The sequence below is a fragment of the Natrix helvetica genome, assembly GCF_964273705.1.
Source record: "Natrix helvetica genome assembly, chromosome: 13".
Taxonomy (NCBI): Eukaryota; Metazoa; Chordata; class Lepidosauria; order Squamata; family Natricidae; genus Natrix; species Natrix helvetica.
In genome coordinates this window covers 2,508,529-2,526,010 of record NC_138557.1, presented here as the reverse complement: position 1 = coordinate 2,526,010, position 17,482 = coordinate 2,508,529, and the positions used below count along the sequence as shown (strand labels likewise).

Sequence of the window (17,482 nt, the reverse complement as noted above, 5' to 3'; positions counted from 1 at the left end):
TGGTCACTAAATGAGCTGTTGTAAGTGGGGGGCTGCCTGTACAAGGTGGCTGTGGCTTATTCGGGAGTATTAATATGGAAGACCCCATGCTACCTCTGTGTTGGGAACAAGCTGTGATGTAACAGTGATGGGAGAGAGGAACATTTCCATCTCCTTGCTTGTAGGCATCTTAGAAACTTCTGCCTGGCCACCATGAGAGATTTAAAGGTAAAGGTTCCCCTTGCACATATGTGCTAGTCATTCCCAACTCTAGGGGGCGATGCTCATCCTCGTTTCAAAGCTAAAAAGCCAGCGCTGTCCAGAAACATCTCCGTGGTCATGTGGCCGGCATGACTCAACGCCGAAGGGGCACGGAACCCTGTTCCCTTCCCACCCAAGGTGGTTCCTATTTTTCTACTTGCACTTTTTACGTGCTTTCGAACTGCTCGGTTGGCAGAAGCTGGGACAAGTCACGGGAGCTCACTCTGTTACGCGGCGCTAGGGACTCGAACCGTCGAACTGCCGACCTTTCTGATGGACAAGCTCAGCATCTTAGCCCCCTGATCCCTCCGCGTCCCTGTGAGAGAGACTTAAGATGGCCTTGGCTGCATCCAGTAGAAAGTGGGAGTCTTGTTCTGGGACAGTGTAGATGGCCCTTTCGTTCAGGGGCCACAGCGTAACCCCAGAGTCTCTGCCACTTCCCTACACCCAGTCTGCCAAATTCTCTTCTCCTGTATCTCAGCCTCTTGGTGAAAGCCGATCCTTCTGAGCTTGACTGATAACTGACAGTTGCGGTTATTTCGGCTTTCCTGCCTTCTTTGAGTGAGTCACGGGCTGCTGCTTCCGATATCCACCCATGCTCTCAACGGGCCCTGGGTGAGAAAAAGAAACCTGGGTGTGATAAATGCCACGGGGGTGTGGAGCTTCTTCTGTGGGTCCACCAGCAGCAGGAAGGAAGACCAGCGCTGCAAAGGACGCTGTCTCCTGCCAGAAATTCCATTAAGAGACCCCGATTGTCTTCCCTCTCGGTCATAAGAAAAGATTGCATCTTTTAAGACTTTGATGTATATTTACACCCCTTTTCCTTCCCCATTCCTTTTCCTTATAGGTCTTTCCAGAATGCTGCTGTGGGAAACAGAATGTTCCAGAGTCATAACACTAGTCCTCAGACTCACAAGTTGGGAATTTGTGACATCCAGACTCAAAAGTTGGGAATTTGTGACGTCCAGACTAACAAGTTGGGAATTTGTAATGTCCAGACTCACAAGTTGGGAATTTGTGACATCCAGACTCACAAGTTGGGAATTTGTGACGTCCAGACTCACAAGTTGGGAATTTGTGACATCAACTGTTTTTTGTCAGCTTGAAACTCTGGATTTTTACACACTAGGCTACCCCCGAACCAGACATCACACACCACACAGCCTGTTCTGTGGTGGCTTTCCACCTTAACCTGAACAAGGACGGTAGAGTATAGACGGCTCCATTCATTGGCCTTCAAAAGTCCCAGACTGACCTTTGACATGTTTTTGGAGAACGTGACCTCGCAGTTGGTTGGAGTTACTCTGCTGGATGGTACTAGGTCCCACGTGGTTTACAATCAGGACCTGTGGTGGGTTTTCTTCTTCCGTGGGGAAGAAGGAGAAGAAAGAAAGATGTGGATGGAGACATGGGTCTCATTTTGCGGTAGACCAGAAGTTGCAGTGATGTGACCAACTCCCTAGTTCTCTTCGCTCAACTTTTCCTCCAGATCCTCTCAAGGTGGGTGAGAACTACAACTCCCAGAATTCCCAGCCAGCATAACCATTAGCAGTGCAAAACACTCAGAGATCCTCCCTTCAACCTCATCTGGGCCAAATTCCTGAGACCTAGCAGTATTACAATCATGGTTGCAAGCCAACCCAAGAGTTAAGAAATCTACATCTCTGTACATCTCCTAAGCTTCGTTGGTCTCCAAGGTCTATTAGTTCCAGCTAGCATGGTGATTCGTCAAGGATAATGTTGTGTCCTACAAAGGTAGGGTCATGGGTTCTTCACCCTTGTCCTAGATCTCTGCAAACAAGCCCCAAATCTCCCATTAGGTCACGTTCTACCTGTTTGCTGTCCAACGGGAAACTTGAGTTTTGTGGGAACTGGAAAGATGTGGGAAAAATTTCCTATCGAACCATCTGGGGATTTGGCTGGTGGCATCTGGTTTCCTGGGCCATTGCTGTCCTGATTGGAGGGGGACCAGTGTTTCATCTGCAAAATCTGTAAGGGGATTTTTTTTTAAAGTTATGGATCCAGCTTGGATCATTAAGGTAAGGATTAGTGACAGCACTTTCACTGGGAGTTATCCCTCCCGACTGTGATGTAACTGTGGTCCTTATCTGATGTACCTTCATCTGATGGTGTAGCCACCATAACTTCATCTGACTCCTAGGTCTATGCTATGCCCATTCTTTGTAATCTTACCTTGGAGGAGGTAGGTTCAAGAGGTCCCTTCTTCTCTGTTTTCCTGTCCCAAGATGGCTCTTTATCTCCTTCATTCTGAACTTGGTGGTGTGACCAAACTTTCCTCTGGAACATCCCTCCAAGGCCATTGATAGTGGCCGTGCCTCTGGAGCGATGTTCTGGAGTGAAACTGGGCTGATGATATTCCATATTCCCTTCCCCAAAATACTGAGCGGAGGACACCTTCCTCCCAAAGTCTTTCTCCTGGACTTGGGATCGGCGGTGGGCAGCAATCAAAGCAATCTGCTTGGTGCTGTCAACCATCTCCTTCAATGTTTTCAGGGTCAAGAGGCCATTGACGGCGCCTGCCCTGGAATTTTTCCGACTGGAATCTTGGGAAGATGGAGAAGGTAGCTTGGAGGCGACGTTTGATGAAGGGATGCCTGAAGTTGTCTTCTAGAAACCAAAGTGTTTACAATATTTGCACATCATCCCATTCAAAGGTTAGCTGTTCTGCAAAGCTAGTTGATGATTGACCAAGGATGTCATTGATGACTTTCCTTGATATTAACTGTTAGCTGTTCCTTTCGTCTGGCAACTCTGCGCATACACACACTGGGAACAGACTCCAGCTGTTCCTCTGCCTCACTGATGTCTGACTCTGAAGGCAGCTGATAACTGGCATACGGCCCTGGCCCCCTCTCTGCCTCCCACACAGAGCCCTCATCCGAGCCTTCCCCAGACTCCAGGACTGGCCCAGGTTCCTCCCCAACCTCCTCACTGTCTGATTCTGCTGCCAGCTCCTCTGCCTGCTGGTAGGCCACAACAGCCAAGATGAAAGAAATGCAAAACAGAAAAAGCAAAGAAGGGCTTTTGATGGACTTACCTGTTTGACAGGTGTTAACAGATGAAACAGAGTAGGAGTGTGGTTCCATTCATGAGTCGCCTTCCTTTTTGCTGGGGTGTTTTTAGAGGATGACCGGTAACTGTCACTAATAAAATTGCAAGATGAAACACACCAACATGAAACATTGGCAGGTGAGTTAGCAGATCCGCATGGGGAAGGAGAATCTAGTCTTTGGATTATAGGCCCTGTTGAGTAAGCCCAACGCAAATCAAATGGAAAATTGGGATTATTTAATGAGGGCAGCAAGATGCAGAAAAAAATCGTTGAAGCCCCGCAAAAATAGAAGACGAAAAGGACCTTGGGTTCACTTGGAAAGAAATTCCACAATATTCCCTTTAATGAATTGGGTCCATCTCTGTCAGGTGCAAAAGATCAGGATCATACATGAAGTTCCAATTAAACTGATTTATTGCTAATCCTGCCCGTGCAGAGGAATCTATTCAACTAACGCTGAGCGCTGTTTTGGTGCTAGGAAAGGGTCACAGGGATTCAAGAAGCGTTGGGCTTAGTCTCTTTGTGGCTACGTAGCGATGCTAGGCTGGTTCCTCTTTTGACTCCACCCCCAGGTTCTGCCATTTCTTCTACACTCTCCAGTTTGATGGGTGTCATCAAAGTGTTTCTGCCTTTGATATTTGCTCTAGAAAAAAAAATGCTTTCCTCTTTTGGCTAAAAGCCGTTGGTACCTGTCTGAATCCACAACAATTGGAGGAAGTTCAAATTTGGGCCCTGGAAGGAAAGCTTTCTTGTGATCGGCGGATCCGTCTGGGTTCTCCTCTCTGTTGCGATCTTGTCTCAGAATCTGTCCGGAATGGAACTATCCCACAAAACCGAAAATAAATTTTGAAAAATGAAAGCTTCGTGTATCAGCTGATAGATGTACCTCATGCAAAGTTGGCATGACCTGGCGTTATTTCCATATCACACCATTTTCATTTCATTTAAATTTAATATATAAATAATAACAACAGTAATAAGCAGCTTTCCTTAGTCTCCCTCTCTAAGGAATCCTCATTTAGGGGAAGAGGGGAGAATTCTATCTTACCTGCCATGCATTGGACATCAGCGAGTGAAGCATCATAAGGCGATGCAGAGTTCCTTCCTCTAACTCGTGGAAATACAGGCAGTACAGTTTTTCAAGAGGTCCTGGGACTGGAATATTGTGGTCTACAGAAAAGACAGAAAGCTTCCAGAGTTGATGGCCAAATTCCCAGAGAAACCAACGAAGGTAAGGGTAGGGATGTAGTAGTAAAATCCCCTTTAGAGAGCCATGTCAGGCGTTCTCAGTGCAGTATGGCTGGAAGCTAGAGAAAAGCATTATCAGAGAAAGCTCTTGAGATATCAGTTGAGGTCCTCCAAACCTACCTTTGATCAGGGACCACTGCTGTTGAATAAGCTCTTCACAGAGATGCCGGTACTGTTGGTGGCGCTGGATGATGAAATCCTTCTGGCTGAGAAGGTTGTCCTTGTACAAAGTGTTGGCTTGAAGTTCTGTCATCCCAACTTCCAGCTCGTGGGTCTTGCACAAGAGGCTCAGGACATCCCGTTGGTCCTTGCTGGTGGTTTGTTCCGGAAGCAACTTCTCCATCTGGGAAACTTTCTTCTTGGCATTTGCCAACTTTTGTTCCAGGTCAGCCTAAATTAGGAAAGGAGAACATGGGGATCTCTGGTGTTCCTTCCACTGGAAGGTCGGGACAAAATTCTCCATTTCTGAAGAAAGGTCTAAATATTAAGAAGGTATTGAATACTAAAGTGAAAAGCTAGATCCTACTATTTTGAAAGTGGCCCAATTCATTTGACGTGGCCACATCAAGTCAAAATAGCAGCCACGATGCTTGTAATAAAGAAACAACCTTCCATTCCATGGGTTTTGGAGTCTGACACTAGCATTGTAAAATCCAGCCATGCAATCTGATAAAGCAATAAATTGCAAAGCTTTCGGAAAGTTATAGTTTGGGATGGCGTCCTCTTTCTATTTGGTGAAATAGCACTCCCTGTGTTTACCCCAAAGAATGAAGACTTGGAATTTATATCCACAACATAACAACATTCAAGATGAGACGTAAACATTCCACCGTATTCTCAGCAAACCTCAACTAACCCATTTTGGAAGTCAACAGACGTTTATTCCTTAAATCATAACACCCTTATTAGATATGTCAATAAATAAGTACTGCATTTTCCCCCCCTATGATGAAAAATGCTCCCCATATTTTATGGTTTAAGGTGTTACTGTTGTCCACGGGGAAACACAAATGACTGGACTTAACAGAACAATTCTGAGCCTACTGAGAAAATGCCTTCCTGTTGTTACCTTTAAAGCAGCCGTTTTCCGTTGCTCTATAACCAGTGTGTTAATCTCTTCTCTGGCAATTGTGATCTCAACAGGTTCCAGGAAATCTTCCTGGTCAGCCTCCTCGTAATCCTTTTCACTTAGATTGTGTGTATTGGCACTTTGGCCACCTTGACGAAGTCTCTCACGTTCCCACCTGGAAGGAAAAAAAAGGAGGGAGGGAGGAAGTAATTGGGGTGTAAACATGACTCCATGAACTCGTACAGCAATGTGGACATCGCCAACGGATTCAGAGTGCGTCAGAATGCTTAGGAGGGCGCTGACTTTCCCCGCCTGCCTTATCCACATTTACTGGTAAAATACATGGGAAAATCCCATTGGGGGGAAAACCTACTTAGGACTCTGGACTTGGAGATCTGCATCAGTCCTCCATTTAGGTACCCTTGAGTTTACTTCAATGCCCATATTTGCAATATGTGTCTATTCTCCAGTTCTGAGTGACCAATTTTCTGAAAGGAAACTTTGCAACCATTGTTGATTTTTCCTACGAGGTCTTTGTTCAACTGGGATAGGCCTAAAGTACCATTGCTTTGATCTCCAATTCCCTACTGCTTGTCTAAATTTTTCTGCTCAAGTATATCCCGTGAACTTGAAACCCCTTGTCTTTAGGTGAAATCTGCTTCGCTGGGTATTTCCACTCTCGTTTTAATTCTGCTGTCTCTTAACAAAGTAAAGATGGGTTGCAACCTCCCCCCCCCCAATCCTTTGGCTCACTCTGCAATCATGAGTAGGTGCCTGGAGGTATCTACGTGGAGTTCCATGTTGGTATTCTCCAGCTCCATTAAACTGCGTCGCATATCCATCTGCTCCTTGAAGGCCCCTACCAGTTGTTTCCGTAATTTTTGCAACTGATGCCCATCCTCCTCCAAGTCCAGAGGAATCTCCCCTAAGGATGACAAGAAGTGAGACCTTTCTACAACTCAGCTTCACAATTTTCTTTTGAACTAATTTTTTTTTGCTTCTAGAACAGTGTTTCTCAATCTGGGCAACTTTAAAATGGGTGTACTTCAATTCCCAGAATTCCCCAGCCAGCCAGAATTCTGGGAGTTGAAGTCCGCCCATCTTAAAACTACCAAGATTAGAAACCATTGTTCTGTCGATCAAAATGGTCAATCCTAGAGGAGATCAATCCTGACTGCTCTTTAGAAGGCCAGATCTTGAAGATGAAACTCAAATACATACTTTGGCCACCTAATGAGAAGGAAGGTCTCACTGGAGAAGAAGCTAATGGTAGGAAAGATTGAAGGCAGAAGAAGTGGACAACAGAGAAGGAGGTGGCTGGATGGAGTCACTGAAGCAGCAGGCGTGATCTTAAATGGACTCCAGAGGATGGTAGAGGAGAGGAAGGCCTGGAGGGGTCGTGATGGGTCAGACACAACTTTGCAACTAACCACAACAATATCATGCACATTAAGCATTTTTTTCAAAGAAGTTGTAATTTTGCAAAGATGAGTTCCTTTGATCTTCCTTCCAGCTTTTTTCCATGTCTTCCCTAGCAACGTCCTTCTGACTGATATATCAGAAATATAGAAACTCTTTTAAGAAATGATTTAGTGTCCCAGAAGAGGCCAAAATCTCACCTTGAGCTTGTCCATCTTTGGCCCCAGAGCTCAGGAGATGTTTCTCCTGGTTTTCAACCTTGGCCTTCAAGCATTCGATCTCAAGCCGGAGGTTTGAAATGATGCTGGTGTACTGAGCGATGTGGTAAGAGACGTTGAGAAGATTACGCTTGACCTGTTGAGGCAGAAACACCTGGTCAGGGAATACCAAGAATACTAATTGATATGCAGGAGAAGAACAAGAAACTGTTCTGACCTAGGCTTCCCCAGCAGCATGAAGCCAAGTCCTCGTCCTGATAAACCCCTTTTATTTAATTGACAGTGAATTCCTCTCCAGCAAAGTCTTTCCTCTCCCACAGTCTTTCAAGATAGCTCACAATTCGGGACCTTTATCAGGCTTGGAGAGTGGCCGGGCCGATATCTTTCAGATGCTGCAATGCTTGGCAAGAATGCAGGAATGAACTAAGTGTCTCCTGCAAGCTCCACTCCCCTTTCGCTCCTCTTTTCTTTCCTCTGGGAGGGGCCATTCATCGTCCACCTGTGGCCTTACTCCCAAGTCCACCCCTGTTCTTTAGCTGTTCCCTTCATCTGGCCATTCTGCACCTGCGCACACTGGGAACAGGCTTCAGCTGTTCGTCTGCCTCACAGCCAGAGAAGGTCTGTGACTGTAAATCCTCCCTTGAAAGACTTTGCTGGATGTGAATGAGCAGAATTCACAGTCAATTAATAAAAGGGTTTTTTGTCGGGACCAGGAGTTTTCTTCAGGCTCTCGGGAAGCCTCGGTCAGGACAATGTCATCATTCTCGGTTATCGCTATTAGATTGGATACCCATTTGTCTAAAACGGTAGAGGGTTTCCTGCCTGAGCAGGGGGCTGGACTAGAAGACCTCCAAGGTCCCTTCCAACTCTGTTATTCTGTGAAAGATGGCTAATTTTGGAATGTCAGCCACCAGCTCTTGTGCCCGTTGTTCATTCATTTCATTTTTTCATTTATGGATTGAATTTCTGCACTCCCCCCCCCCCCATTTAGGTGATCGAACTTCTCTCTCTCTGACCCTCGTTTTGATGTTCTTGGCTCGATAGGCGTACATCAACGTTGTCCGAGATTCTTCAAAGCAGCTGCTGGCTGGGCTGATGTGAGCAATCATAACTGTCTTGCTATTGCCACCTAAGGAATCCTAGAGAGAGAAGATTCTTTATTTAAAAATGGTTTTTTTAAAAAAAATTGGCCTCTTACATACAATTGCAGGTATACATTCACATACTTATGATTCTTATTTGTCACCTTTACCCATTTATTTTTCCATATAAAAAGTTAAAATATAAATATCAACTATTTTGGGTTGCTTTGCTTACCATCCCATAGATCTATTTTGTATTATCACCACCCTACTTATCCTTTCTTTTCTCCCTTCGTCCCTTCTCTACTTTCTTCCTCCTCTCCTTTCCCTTTCCTTCTTCCCTTGCCCTTCCCCTACTCCTCTCTTCCTCTTCCCCTTCCTATCTCCTCTCCTTCTCTTTCTATCCCTTCCGGCCTTCCTCTCCTTTCCCCTTTCCTCTTTCTTCCTTCACTCTCTCCTCCTCTCTTCCATTCTTTTTCTGTTCTTGTGGTCATCTCTTTTCCTATCTCAACTGGTGTCTTTGCAGCCTGGAACAGCTGATTGGGGGTATTCTGGCAATCCGATCCACCCGTGGTGAATAGAGGTATCCTTCACATATAATTTGTTACCTTCAATAAACGGGTCAGTTTGCTGTCTCGGAAATTGATGTATTGAGTTCGGCTGCTCCCCTTTTCGCTCAGCGCATTGATGCAGTTCCCCAGCGCAAGGAGGGACCGGTTGATGTGGGCCCCTTCCTTCCTCCTTTTGCCCTGATTTTGCGTCTGTGAAGAAGGAAAGAAGACGTTAGCATCTGGAAGGACAAAAAACACGCACACAAGAATGATTTAGCATGGTGAATTTTAACTAGAAGTAGGAAACCCTGTTCTAACTAGATCCCTATCGACCAAACGGTTGACTCTTCAATATGCAAACAGATCCCTTTTTCCTGAATTACAAAGCTTGGGATCAGAACATCTGCACGAAAACCACCAAGCTCAGAGAACACTTGCAAATTTGGAGAGGTCTGCTTTAAGCAATGGTCACTAAGAGGTGGACACTGATAGCAGAGAATCTTTGTAGCTGAGGGTTGAACTGTGAGGTCTTTAGTGCTCTCTTGAGTTGGTGGTTTTCTTGCAGACTTTTCATGACCCAACTAGATGACATCATCAGTGCTAGAAGGGAGGGGTTCGCAGAGTGGAGGAGGAGGAGGAGAGAAGAAAAAAGACTATGGGTCCTTGGTGGTCTGAGCTTGGTGGTGTCTTGCAGATGTTTCATGATCCAACTAGGTGAGATAATCAGTACTAGAAGGGAGGGGTTTGCAGAGTGGAGGAGGAAGAGGAGGACTGTAGGGTCATTGATGGCCAAACTAGAAGATGCTATCAGTGCTAGATAGCATCGTTGGGTAGAGAATTGAAGTATGGTTGACCTCACCTGAGCAGCCCTTTCTGATCCAGCCAGGTCAACCATGAAGAGCCTCCCGACACGCACTTCCTCACCGATCCCGTTCACTCGGTTGGTCTGCTTCACCGACACTTGGAGGACAGCATGGGACCGTGATGAGGTCTTGTTGGCAGCTGTGGGCTCCTGAGTGCGTTCCTTGTTGCCTTTGGTCAACAACTGCATAATCTTTCAAACACAAACACACCTCTAGACGTCTACAAAGGCAGGGCGAGATTGAACTCGCTGGCATTCGGGGGACACCCAGTTAAGCTGATCCTTAACTCTGATTCATCAGAACTTAGAAAAAGTAGATCCTGGAATGTCCCCAAAGTGCTTCTTTTTTTTTCAAGAGGCAACTGGACTTTCTGGTTTTTCTTTGAAGACGTTTCACTTCTCATCCAAGAAGCTTCTTCGGCTCTCTTCTAAATGGAGATTCTCAGTCCTTCAGGTCATGGTTGTCCCAAAGGTGCTTTTCAAAGAGGCAACTGGACTTTCTGTTTTTTGTTTCTTTGAAGAGCTGAAGAAATTTCTTGGATGAGAAGTGAGACATCTTCAAAAGAAAAAAAAAACCAGAAAGTCCAGTTGCCTCTTGAAAAAAGCACCTTTGGGACAACCCTGACCTGGAGGACTGAGAACCTCCATAGACCTTGAAGTTCAAGAAGTTTGGAAGAAGATTCTTGGATGAGAAGCAAAATGTCTTCAAAAGCAAAAACAAGGAAGTCTAATTGCCTTCTGAAAAAGAACCTTTGGGACAACCATGACCTGGAGGAATGAGAACCTCCATAGATCCTTGAATGTTTAATTGCAGGTTTTAATTAGGGTTAGAGTTCCGTTTGACCCCGAATGATGGGAACTTCATTCAACGACTGGTTTCCAACTCTTCCTTGGACTGTGTGGATCAGCTGGATGGAGACCTTTCTTGCAACAGGCCTGCGTACTGCCTCCATCCCTTCCCACCGAGAAGTTGGCGATACTTACTTCCTGGGCATTTGTCGTGGAGACTTCCGTTATCCCTGCAATCTGGATGCACCCTTTGGAATCTTCTCTCAGCTCAAGATAGCCCGTGGATGGATTCAGGAGATCACGGATCATTTCATTATAAACCTGAAAGGAAAAGGAGAGAAGTGAGGACGCTAAGCTGCCTCTTTGCCCATCTTGTCCAAAAGTGCTTACTAAGGCTTGGCATTCGTTCTTCTACATGAAGAAACGTTCAGATTCGGGTTTTTCCAGATGTGCCAAGATGACATCTCTAATAAAATGGAATCTCAAGCCTTGGAGTCTTCTTTTGTTAGGGGTCTGAAACCTGGATCTTTCCAATCAGTTGCTTTGAGATCTCATCCCCCACTTGAAGATCCAACTGGGTCATTCTCTTGCAAAGTGAGTAGAGGACTGAAGGACGGGGCTTCTTCCCTAGAGAGACAGATGTTTCCCTTTTGTGGAGAGTGGGGTGGAAATATTTGGGGATGCCTGGTTTGATTTCCTTCCTACTACCCCGTCGGATGCTCCAAGCTATGTCTCTTCTTCTCGCTTTAACCTGCAGTCCTCTAAATGTGGTGACCTCACCTCCAGGTACGACATGCAGACCAAATAATCCTGGCCATCTCCTGTGGCCTCAATGGCTTGAAAGAGATCGTGGAGGGTACGGATGTATATTCCAGGTTCTGAATCCATCCCCAGCATAGTGTGGGTTTTTCCAGATCCTGAGAGAAGGGAAAGAAAGAAAAAAAGAAAGAAAGAAAAAAAAAAAGAAAGAAAGAAAGAAAGAAAGAAAGAAGAAAGGAAGGAAGGAGGATGATAATAGGTATGTAGATGAGAGATGAGAGAGAGAATAGATGGATAAATAGACAAAGAAATGAAGAAAGGAAGGAAAGAAGAGAAGGAAGGAAGATAGTAGGTATGTAGATGATAGATGAGAGAGAGAGAGATGATAGAAGGATGGATAAATAGAGAAAGAAACAAAGGAAGGAAAGAAGAGAAAGAAGGAAGATGATAGTAGGTATGTAGATGATAAATGAGAGAGAGAGATGATAGATAGATAGATAGATAGATAGATAGATAGATAGATAGATGATAGATAGATAGATAGATAGATAAAGAAACAATGGAAGGAAGGAAAGAGGAGAAGGAAGGAAGATAAATGGATATCCTCAGTTCCAGTTCCCTGGTAAGTTTGGGGTGGAATGCATAAAAGGGAGAATCTCATTTCATCTCTCTTTCCCTCCTTCCACTAACCCTAACAAAAAGAAAACGCTATTTACCGGTGGGTCCATATGCAAAAATGGTAGCGTTGTATCCCGAGACGACCCCTTCTATGAGGCTTTTCGTAGTGGACAAATACACCTCCTCCTAGCAAGAATCACAGGAGACAATCAGGGGGGGGGGGGTTGAACACCACTTGCATTCATCCACCTTTCAACTTCTCAGGGCCAGCTACAGGTCTGCACCACCAGGTGACTTTATTGTGCTACGGTCTGAGTTCAGAGCCATAGCACTGAGGCTTCTTATTTGTGCTTTCCTCAAGTTATGACCGTAATTGAACTTGGCAATGGCGGCCGTAACTTGTGATAGCTGTAAAGCAGTTACATTGAGGGACAATCCTCAGCAGGGGTTGGTTGCTGCCAGCATTACTGACGGTAAAGTGCGCACACAATTTTGCTCCATGCACATGCCTATGTGCAGAACATTTAAAAATGGGGGGGGGGGGAGGAAGAAACCATGCCGCACTGGCTGGAGAACCGGTTCTGGCGACCCAGGCTGGCAAACCACTACCAATTTGGCCAAACTGGGATGAACCGGAGTGAACCAACCTCTGATCCTCAGCCATTCTGGGTGAGGATAAAGGAACTTTCATTCCAGTTCAACTGCAGGTTTTTTTTTTTTTAAAGAGCTGGTATCTTTTGATGCAGAAGTGGTGACTGGAGATCTGCTTGACAGCTGTAGCTTCCATCCATGTTCCTGCAGCATGAAGCCACCCGTGATATGGTCTTGCTAGGCAGCCCCAAGCATGTCATGGTATGACTACTTCTTTTGTCTTAGCTGCCCAAGCTTCCTTGCCTCTTGGTCGGACTTTTCCATGACCAAATATTTTGACACTTCCATGGTTCAGGAGGCTTTTTATTTTTGCCTCTCCGGGTACAAGAAGCCACAGAGGGACTTCTGTTTCTTAGCACATTTCCTTAGCACCTCTGGAGCCCTTCTTCACGCCCTTCACGAGTGTGAAAAGATTTTGTACCACGTAGGGCTCTTAATGAAACTCCAACGTCAGCGAAGCAGAAAAGGCAGTCTTTTAATCATGAGAGGGGCAAATGGAAACTCTCCTCTTCCCCCTTCTTCTCCTTCCTTCCTTTCTCCTTGCTTTCCTTTCCTTCCTTCTTTCCTTCCTTCCTTTTTGCTTTCCTTCCTTCCCTCCTCCCTCCCTTTCTCTCCCACTCCTTCCTTCCCCCTCTCTTCCTTATTTCCTCTCCCTCCCACTCATTTCTTCCCCCGCTTTCTTTCTTCCTTCTTTCCTCTCCCTCCCATTCCTTTCTTCCCCCACTCATCCTTCCTTCTTCCCTTCCTCCCCCTCCCCCTCATATGTTTCCCCTATTTATTTCCCCCTCTTCCTTCCTTCTTTCCCCCTCCTTTCCTCTCCCTACCTTCCTTTCTTCCCCCCTCTTCCTTCTCTCCCTCCCACTCATTTATTCCCCCTTCTTTTCCTTCCTTCCTTCCTTCCCTCTCAATATATTTTTTATACCTATATCCAAGTAGACAATATGCCTAGCAATTCTCAAAAGTATAACTCCAAACCATCCCATTAAAGAAAAGCTGATAAGAGGTTTTTGCATAATCTTATTTGAAGGTGGGATACTTTTCTTTCCTATTTTTAATTGTTAATACTTTCTGCTTTGTTTGAATAACCAAATGATAACCGTGGGGCTTTTAAAATAATTTCCTTTCTTCCATGGAAACTCAAAAGGAGACACGAACTTGCTGAATTGGCCCCAGCAGAATCAGCTTCCAGAGCTAAGATGAACTCGTGCTGGAAATGTTTCAAGAGCGGTACCTAGCATCCCCAGTAAACATGACTTCATCTCTCAGGAGGCTTCCAACTTTTAAACTTCGCTGTGGCAATAATTTCATCCCCAGAGACTTTGAGCAAAGGCACAGGATGAATACAAGAAGAAACGGAGAGCAAGCTTACATCAGGAAGCGTAAAAGGGAGGTGGGAGAATGGGAAGCCTCTTCTTTAACATTGACACTGAGCCTTTATCAAATTGGCCCTCGGGCCATATCAAAAGTGCAAAGTTCCAGAAGCAAATTATTACTAAAATTTGATAAAAGCAATTTAAAATGGAATGTGATAAAACACAATTTAAAATAAAATGCGATTTAAAATGGAATTGGAATATAATACAGTCTAAAATGAAACTGGAATACAAAACAATAATTTAAGATATAGTTAAAATATGATAAAACTATATTTTGGTGTTACCCCTACAATCTACCCCAATCAGCTCCACATATGCAGATCTCAACTGAATCCTTTTGTTTAAGGACTGTGCTGTGTTAAATGTTATTTCCAGGTTCTGGATGCACATAAGCTAAGTTCTTTTGATATGTGTTTAACCTTGTGTTACTCAACCTTGGCAACTCTTAGATACCTGGACTTCAAATCCAAGAATTCTCCTCCAGTCAGTCTACTCATCTGAAAGTTGCCAAAGTTGAGAAACACTGATTTAACCAATGTGAACATCCCCTATCTTTTCAACTTCACCTCCTGTTCAGATAAAATATCTTGAGATTTACATCTGTCCAACAAAATGTAAATTCTCTCTTGGATGCTCATGTAGGAAATATCTGCAGGAGTTTCACCTAATCATGAGATGCCTTCAAGATAGATAGGACAACATCTATGTTGGTTGGACGATAGGACGTCTTCCTAAGCAATGCATTTAAAGCTAGCAAGAAATAAGATTTGGAAAAAGGAGGAGGAGGAAGAGGAGGAAACTGGTTAGATTAGCAACTTCCAAGTTACTCAGCCAAGAAGGGCTTCCTCACCTGGGTTGCTTGAGGGCCAAAAACCATGTCAAAAATGAACGTTTTCTCCCTCGACCGATTGGCACGCAAAATATCCTCTGGATCTTCCGTTGGGTCCATCAAGACCACGATCTATTTCAGAGAAGGAGATTTGGTTGTTGAGAGCCATGATGCCGGCACCAAACTCCATAAGAACTGGGAAGAGTTCCAGGAGATCATCTAAACTCAACCATTGGCAATGACACTTTCCCGGATGGAGAATTTAGAGATGTGTTTTTCAACCTTTAAGATGGGTGGACTTCAATTCCCAGAATTCCCCAGCCAGCTGGGAAAGCAGAACCTGGGTTTATTCTTCTCCATTGAAACACACCCAATGGAGGCACTGAAGAGTTAGGTAAAGGTAAAGGTTCCCCTCGCACATCTGTGCTAGTCGTTCCCGACTCTAGGGGGCGGTGCTCATCTCCGTTTCAAAGCCGAAGAGCCAGCGCTGTCCAAAGATGTCTCCGTGGTCATGTGGCCGGCATGACTCAACACCGAAGGCGCACTGAACGCTGTTCCCTTCCCACCAAAGGTGGTTCCTATTTTTCCACTTGCATTTTTTACGTGCTTTCGAACTGCTAGGTTGGCAGAAGCTGGGACAAATCATGGGAGCTCACTCTGTTATGCGGCGCTAGGGATTCGAACTGCCGAACTGCCAACCTTTCTGATCAACAAGCTCAGCGTCTTAGCCACTGAGCCACCACGTCCCAGAACTGAAGTTACGTCAAGGCAATTTCCCAACACTTTTGCAGATAAAAGCCTACAATTAAGGAAAGGGCTTGCAATATAGATTATGTATCATTTGCCCTTTAAAAAAAAACCTAGAATAAAATTACTGCTGAAGATAATTGCCAACCTACTGAAAATTACAATACGATGTTTATCCAATTAACAGAGTTGGAATTATTATGTCTTGCCTCACCATAGTCCAGCTTCTGATTATACTCATAGCTCACAGCAAAATCCAATTTTCCGAGGATGCTAGTAGATGACATGATTTGTAAATTTATTTGGCTGTCTGGTGGCCATTAGGTTTTACATGCAACAACGAATTGATTCGGGCTGTTTAGAGCTGTAACTCCTTTGATGTTTTCATCTTCCTCGATATTAAGAGTTTAAATTAAACATGTTTGGCCATTTGAGGTGAGAACCTCGTACGAAAGAAGCAACATCGCTGCAGTTGTAGGGAAAATAGAAGGCCAGACTCCACACTGCTTCTTATTCTTATCCACCCCAACTCCCTGTTGGAGAATGTGTTGGCAGGAGGATAACCGTCTGCTATTCCAGCTTGCAAATATTTTCCTGGATCGGAGAGTTTACTTCCAAATAAAGCAACAAATTGCAGCCAAGCATCATCCCCCCCCCCCCCTGCTTCTCTCTAAGAACTGGACCTTTGGTGTTGATTTCTTTTCTTTTTTCTTTTTTGGTAAAAGGAGGGAGGGTAAAAAACGCTGTAAGGGCTATAGAAGAGCTGGGCATACAAGAAAAGGCAGCGCTCTTCAGAACTGGTTTCCACCCCCCCACTCCCAAATTTTCCGGATTTTAAGAGGTATGGGCTTCGACTCCCAGAATTCCCCAGCCATGATGCTGCCTGCAGAATTCTGGGAGTTAAAGTCCGCACTTCTTAAAGGGGTAGAGTTTGGGGGTGGGGGTGGGGGAAACTCCATGGCTTTAGATTAGATAAATATATTTACAATTCTGGTGCCTAAGCAAGCTCCAAGTTGCCTTTCAGAATGAGATGAACACACAATATAAATAAAATATATAATTTTTGGATCCAGTTTCTCGAGCTTTTTACGTTTCCCTGGAACTCAGAGTCCACAACATCTATCCTCCCTCCCTCCCTCTCACCTGCTCCCCCACTCTGTGGCCAACGACCGATGCGCCTTCCTCCAACTCCGTTTCATTGATGGGGCGAATACGGAGAGCCACCTGCAAGCGAGACCAAGAATCGGGCTTTCCAGAACTTTGGCATTCCTGCAAGGTTTCACACTCACAATTTCTGCACCACCACTACAGGCGCAGAGGGGTGCCCATTTTCAAAAGGGCTGGCACGCTCATGCCGTACCACCTTTCCGAGGGTGGCAGGTGGGTGGAATTGCCTTGTATCTCCTCACATGAACAAAGGCAAGAGACGGGAGCATCGAATTTTGCTTCAGTTGGGCTCATCCTGCAGAATTGTGCACAGCTTGGAAAGGAAGGTGAGCCCCTCTTGGGGGGGGCATCTTCTGTGTCAGCAGCAACCCCCCCATCTCATTTAGATTGCTAACTCACACTGGTGGGGTGATAGGGAAGGACGGGGGCTGTGATCCACCAGCTTTCGAGGACTTACCACCACCTGGTGTTCTTCTGTTCTTACGTCCTTCGTAGTAGCCAAGCCCCCCCAAAATCCCCTCCTCTGGGCTGCACCAGGAGACGCGGAAGGGGTCAAGATGCCCATCTGGCTGCCTTCGGCCAAATGATTGGTAAGAATGGCAGGAGGAATTGGAGGAGCAGTTTGCAAGGGGAGGGGAAAAAGGCATTTTCCCAGGGGGTTGGAGAACAGATGATGCAAGACAGAGGCAGGGAAGGTGCAAGGAATCGGAGGAAGGTTCAGCCCCCATCTCAAGGAAAAAGGGGGCCTTTTTATCAGTATTTATGACCCCCCCCCCCCCCGGAT

At 45.3% G+C, this 17,482-nt stretch overlaps 1 protein-coding gene across 1 annotated transcript; it reads right to left on the bottom strand.

The window, feature by feature from the left end:
- Positions 1–774: 774 nt before the first annotated feature.
- On the bottom strand, positions 775–17,263 carry LOC309398864 (kinesin-like protein KIF19; the record flags this gene model as incomplete). Its single annotated transcript, XM_081966118.1, has 17 exons — positions 775–851; positions 2,073–2,229; positions 2,434–2,868; positions 4,362–4,483; positions 4,682–4,952; positions 5,631–5,805; positions 6,384–6,555; positions 7,250–7,403; positions 8,284–8,406; positions 8,958–9,110; positions 9,760–9,954; positions 10,747–10,872; positions 11,332–11,468; positions 12,027–12,114; positions 14,806–14,916; positions 16,675–16,755; positions 17,156–17,263. 17 exons carry the CDS (start codon positions 17,261–17,263, stop codon positions 775–777), a joined length of 2,685 nt encoding a protein of 894 aa, XP_081822244.1.
- Between the last annotated feature and the right edge of the window lie 219 nt (positions 17,264–17,482).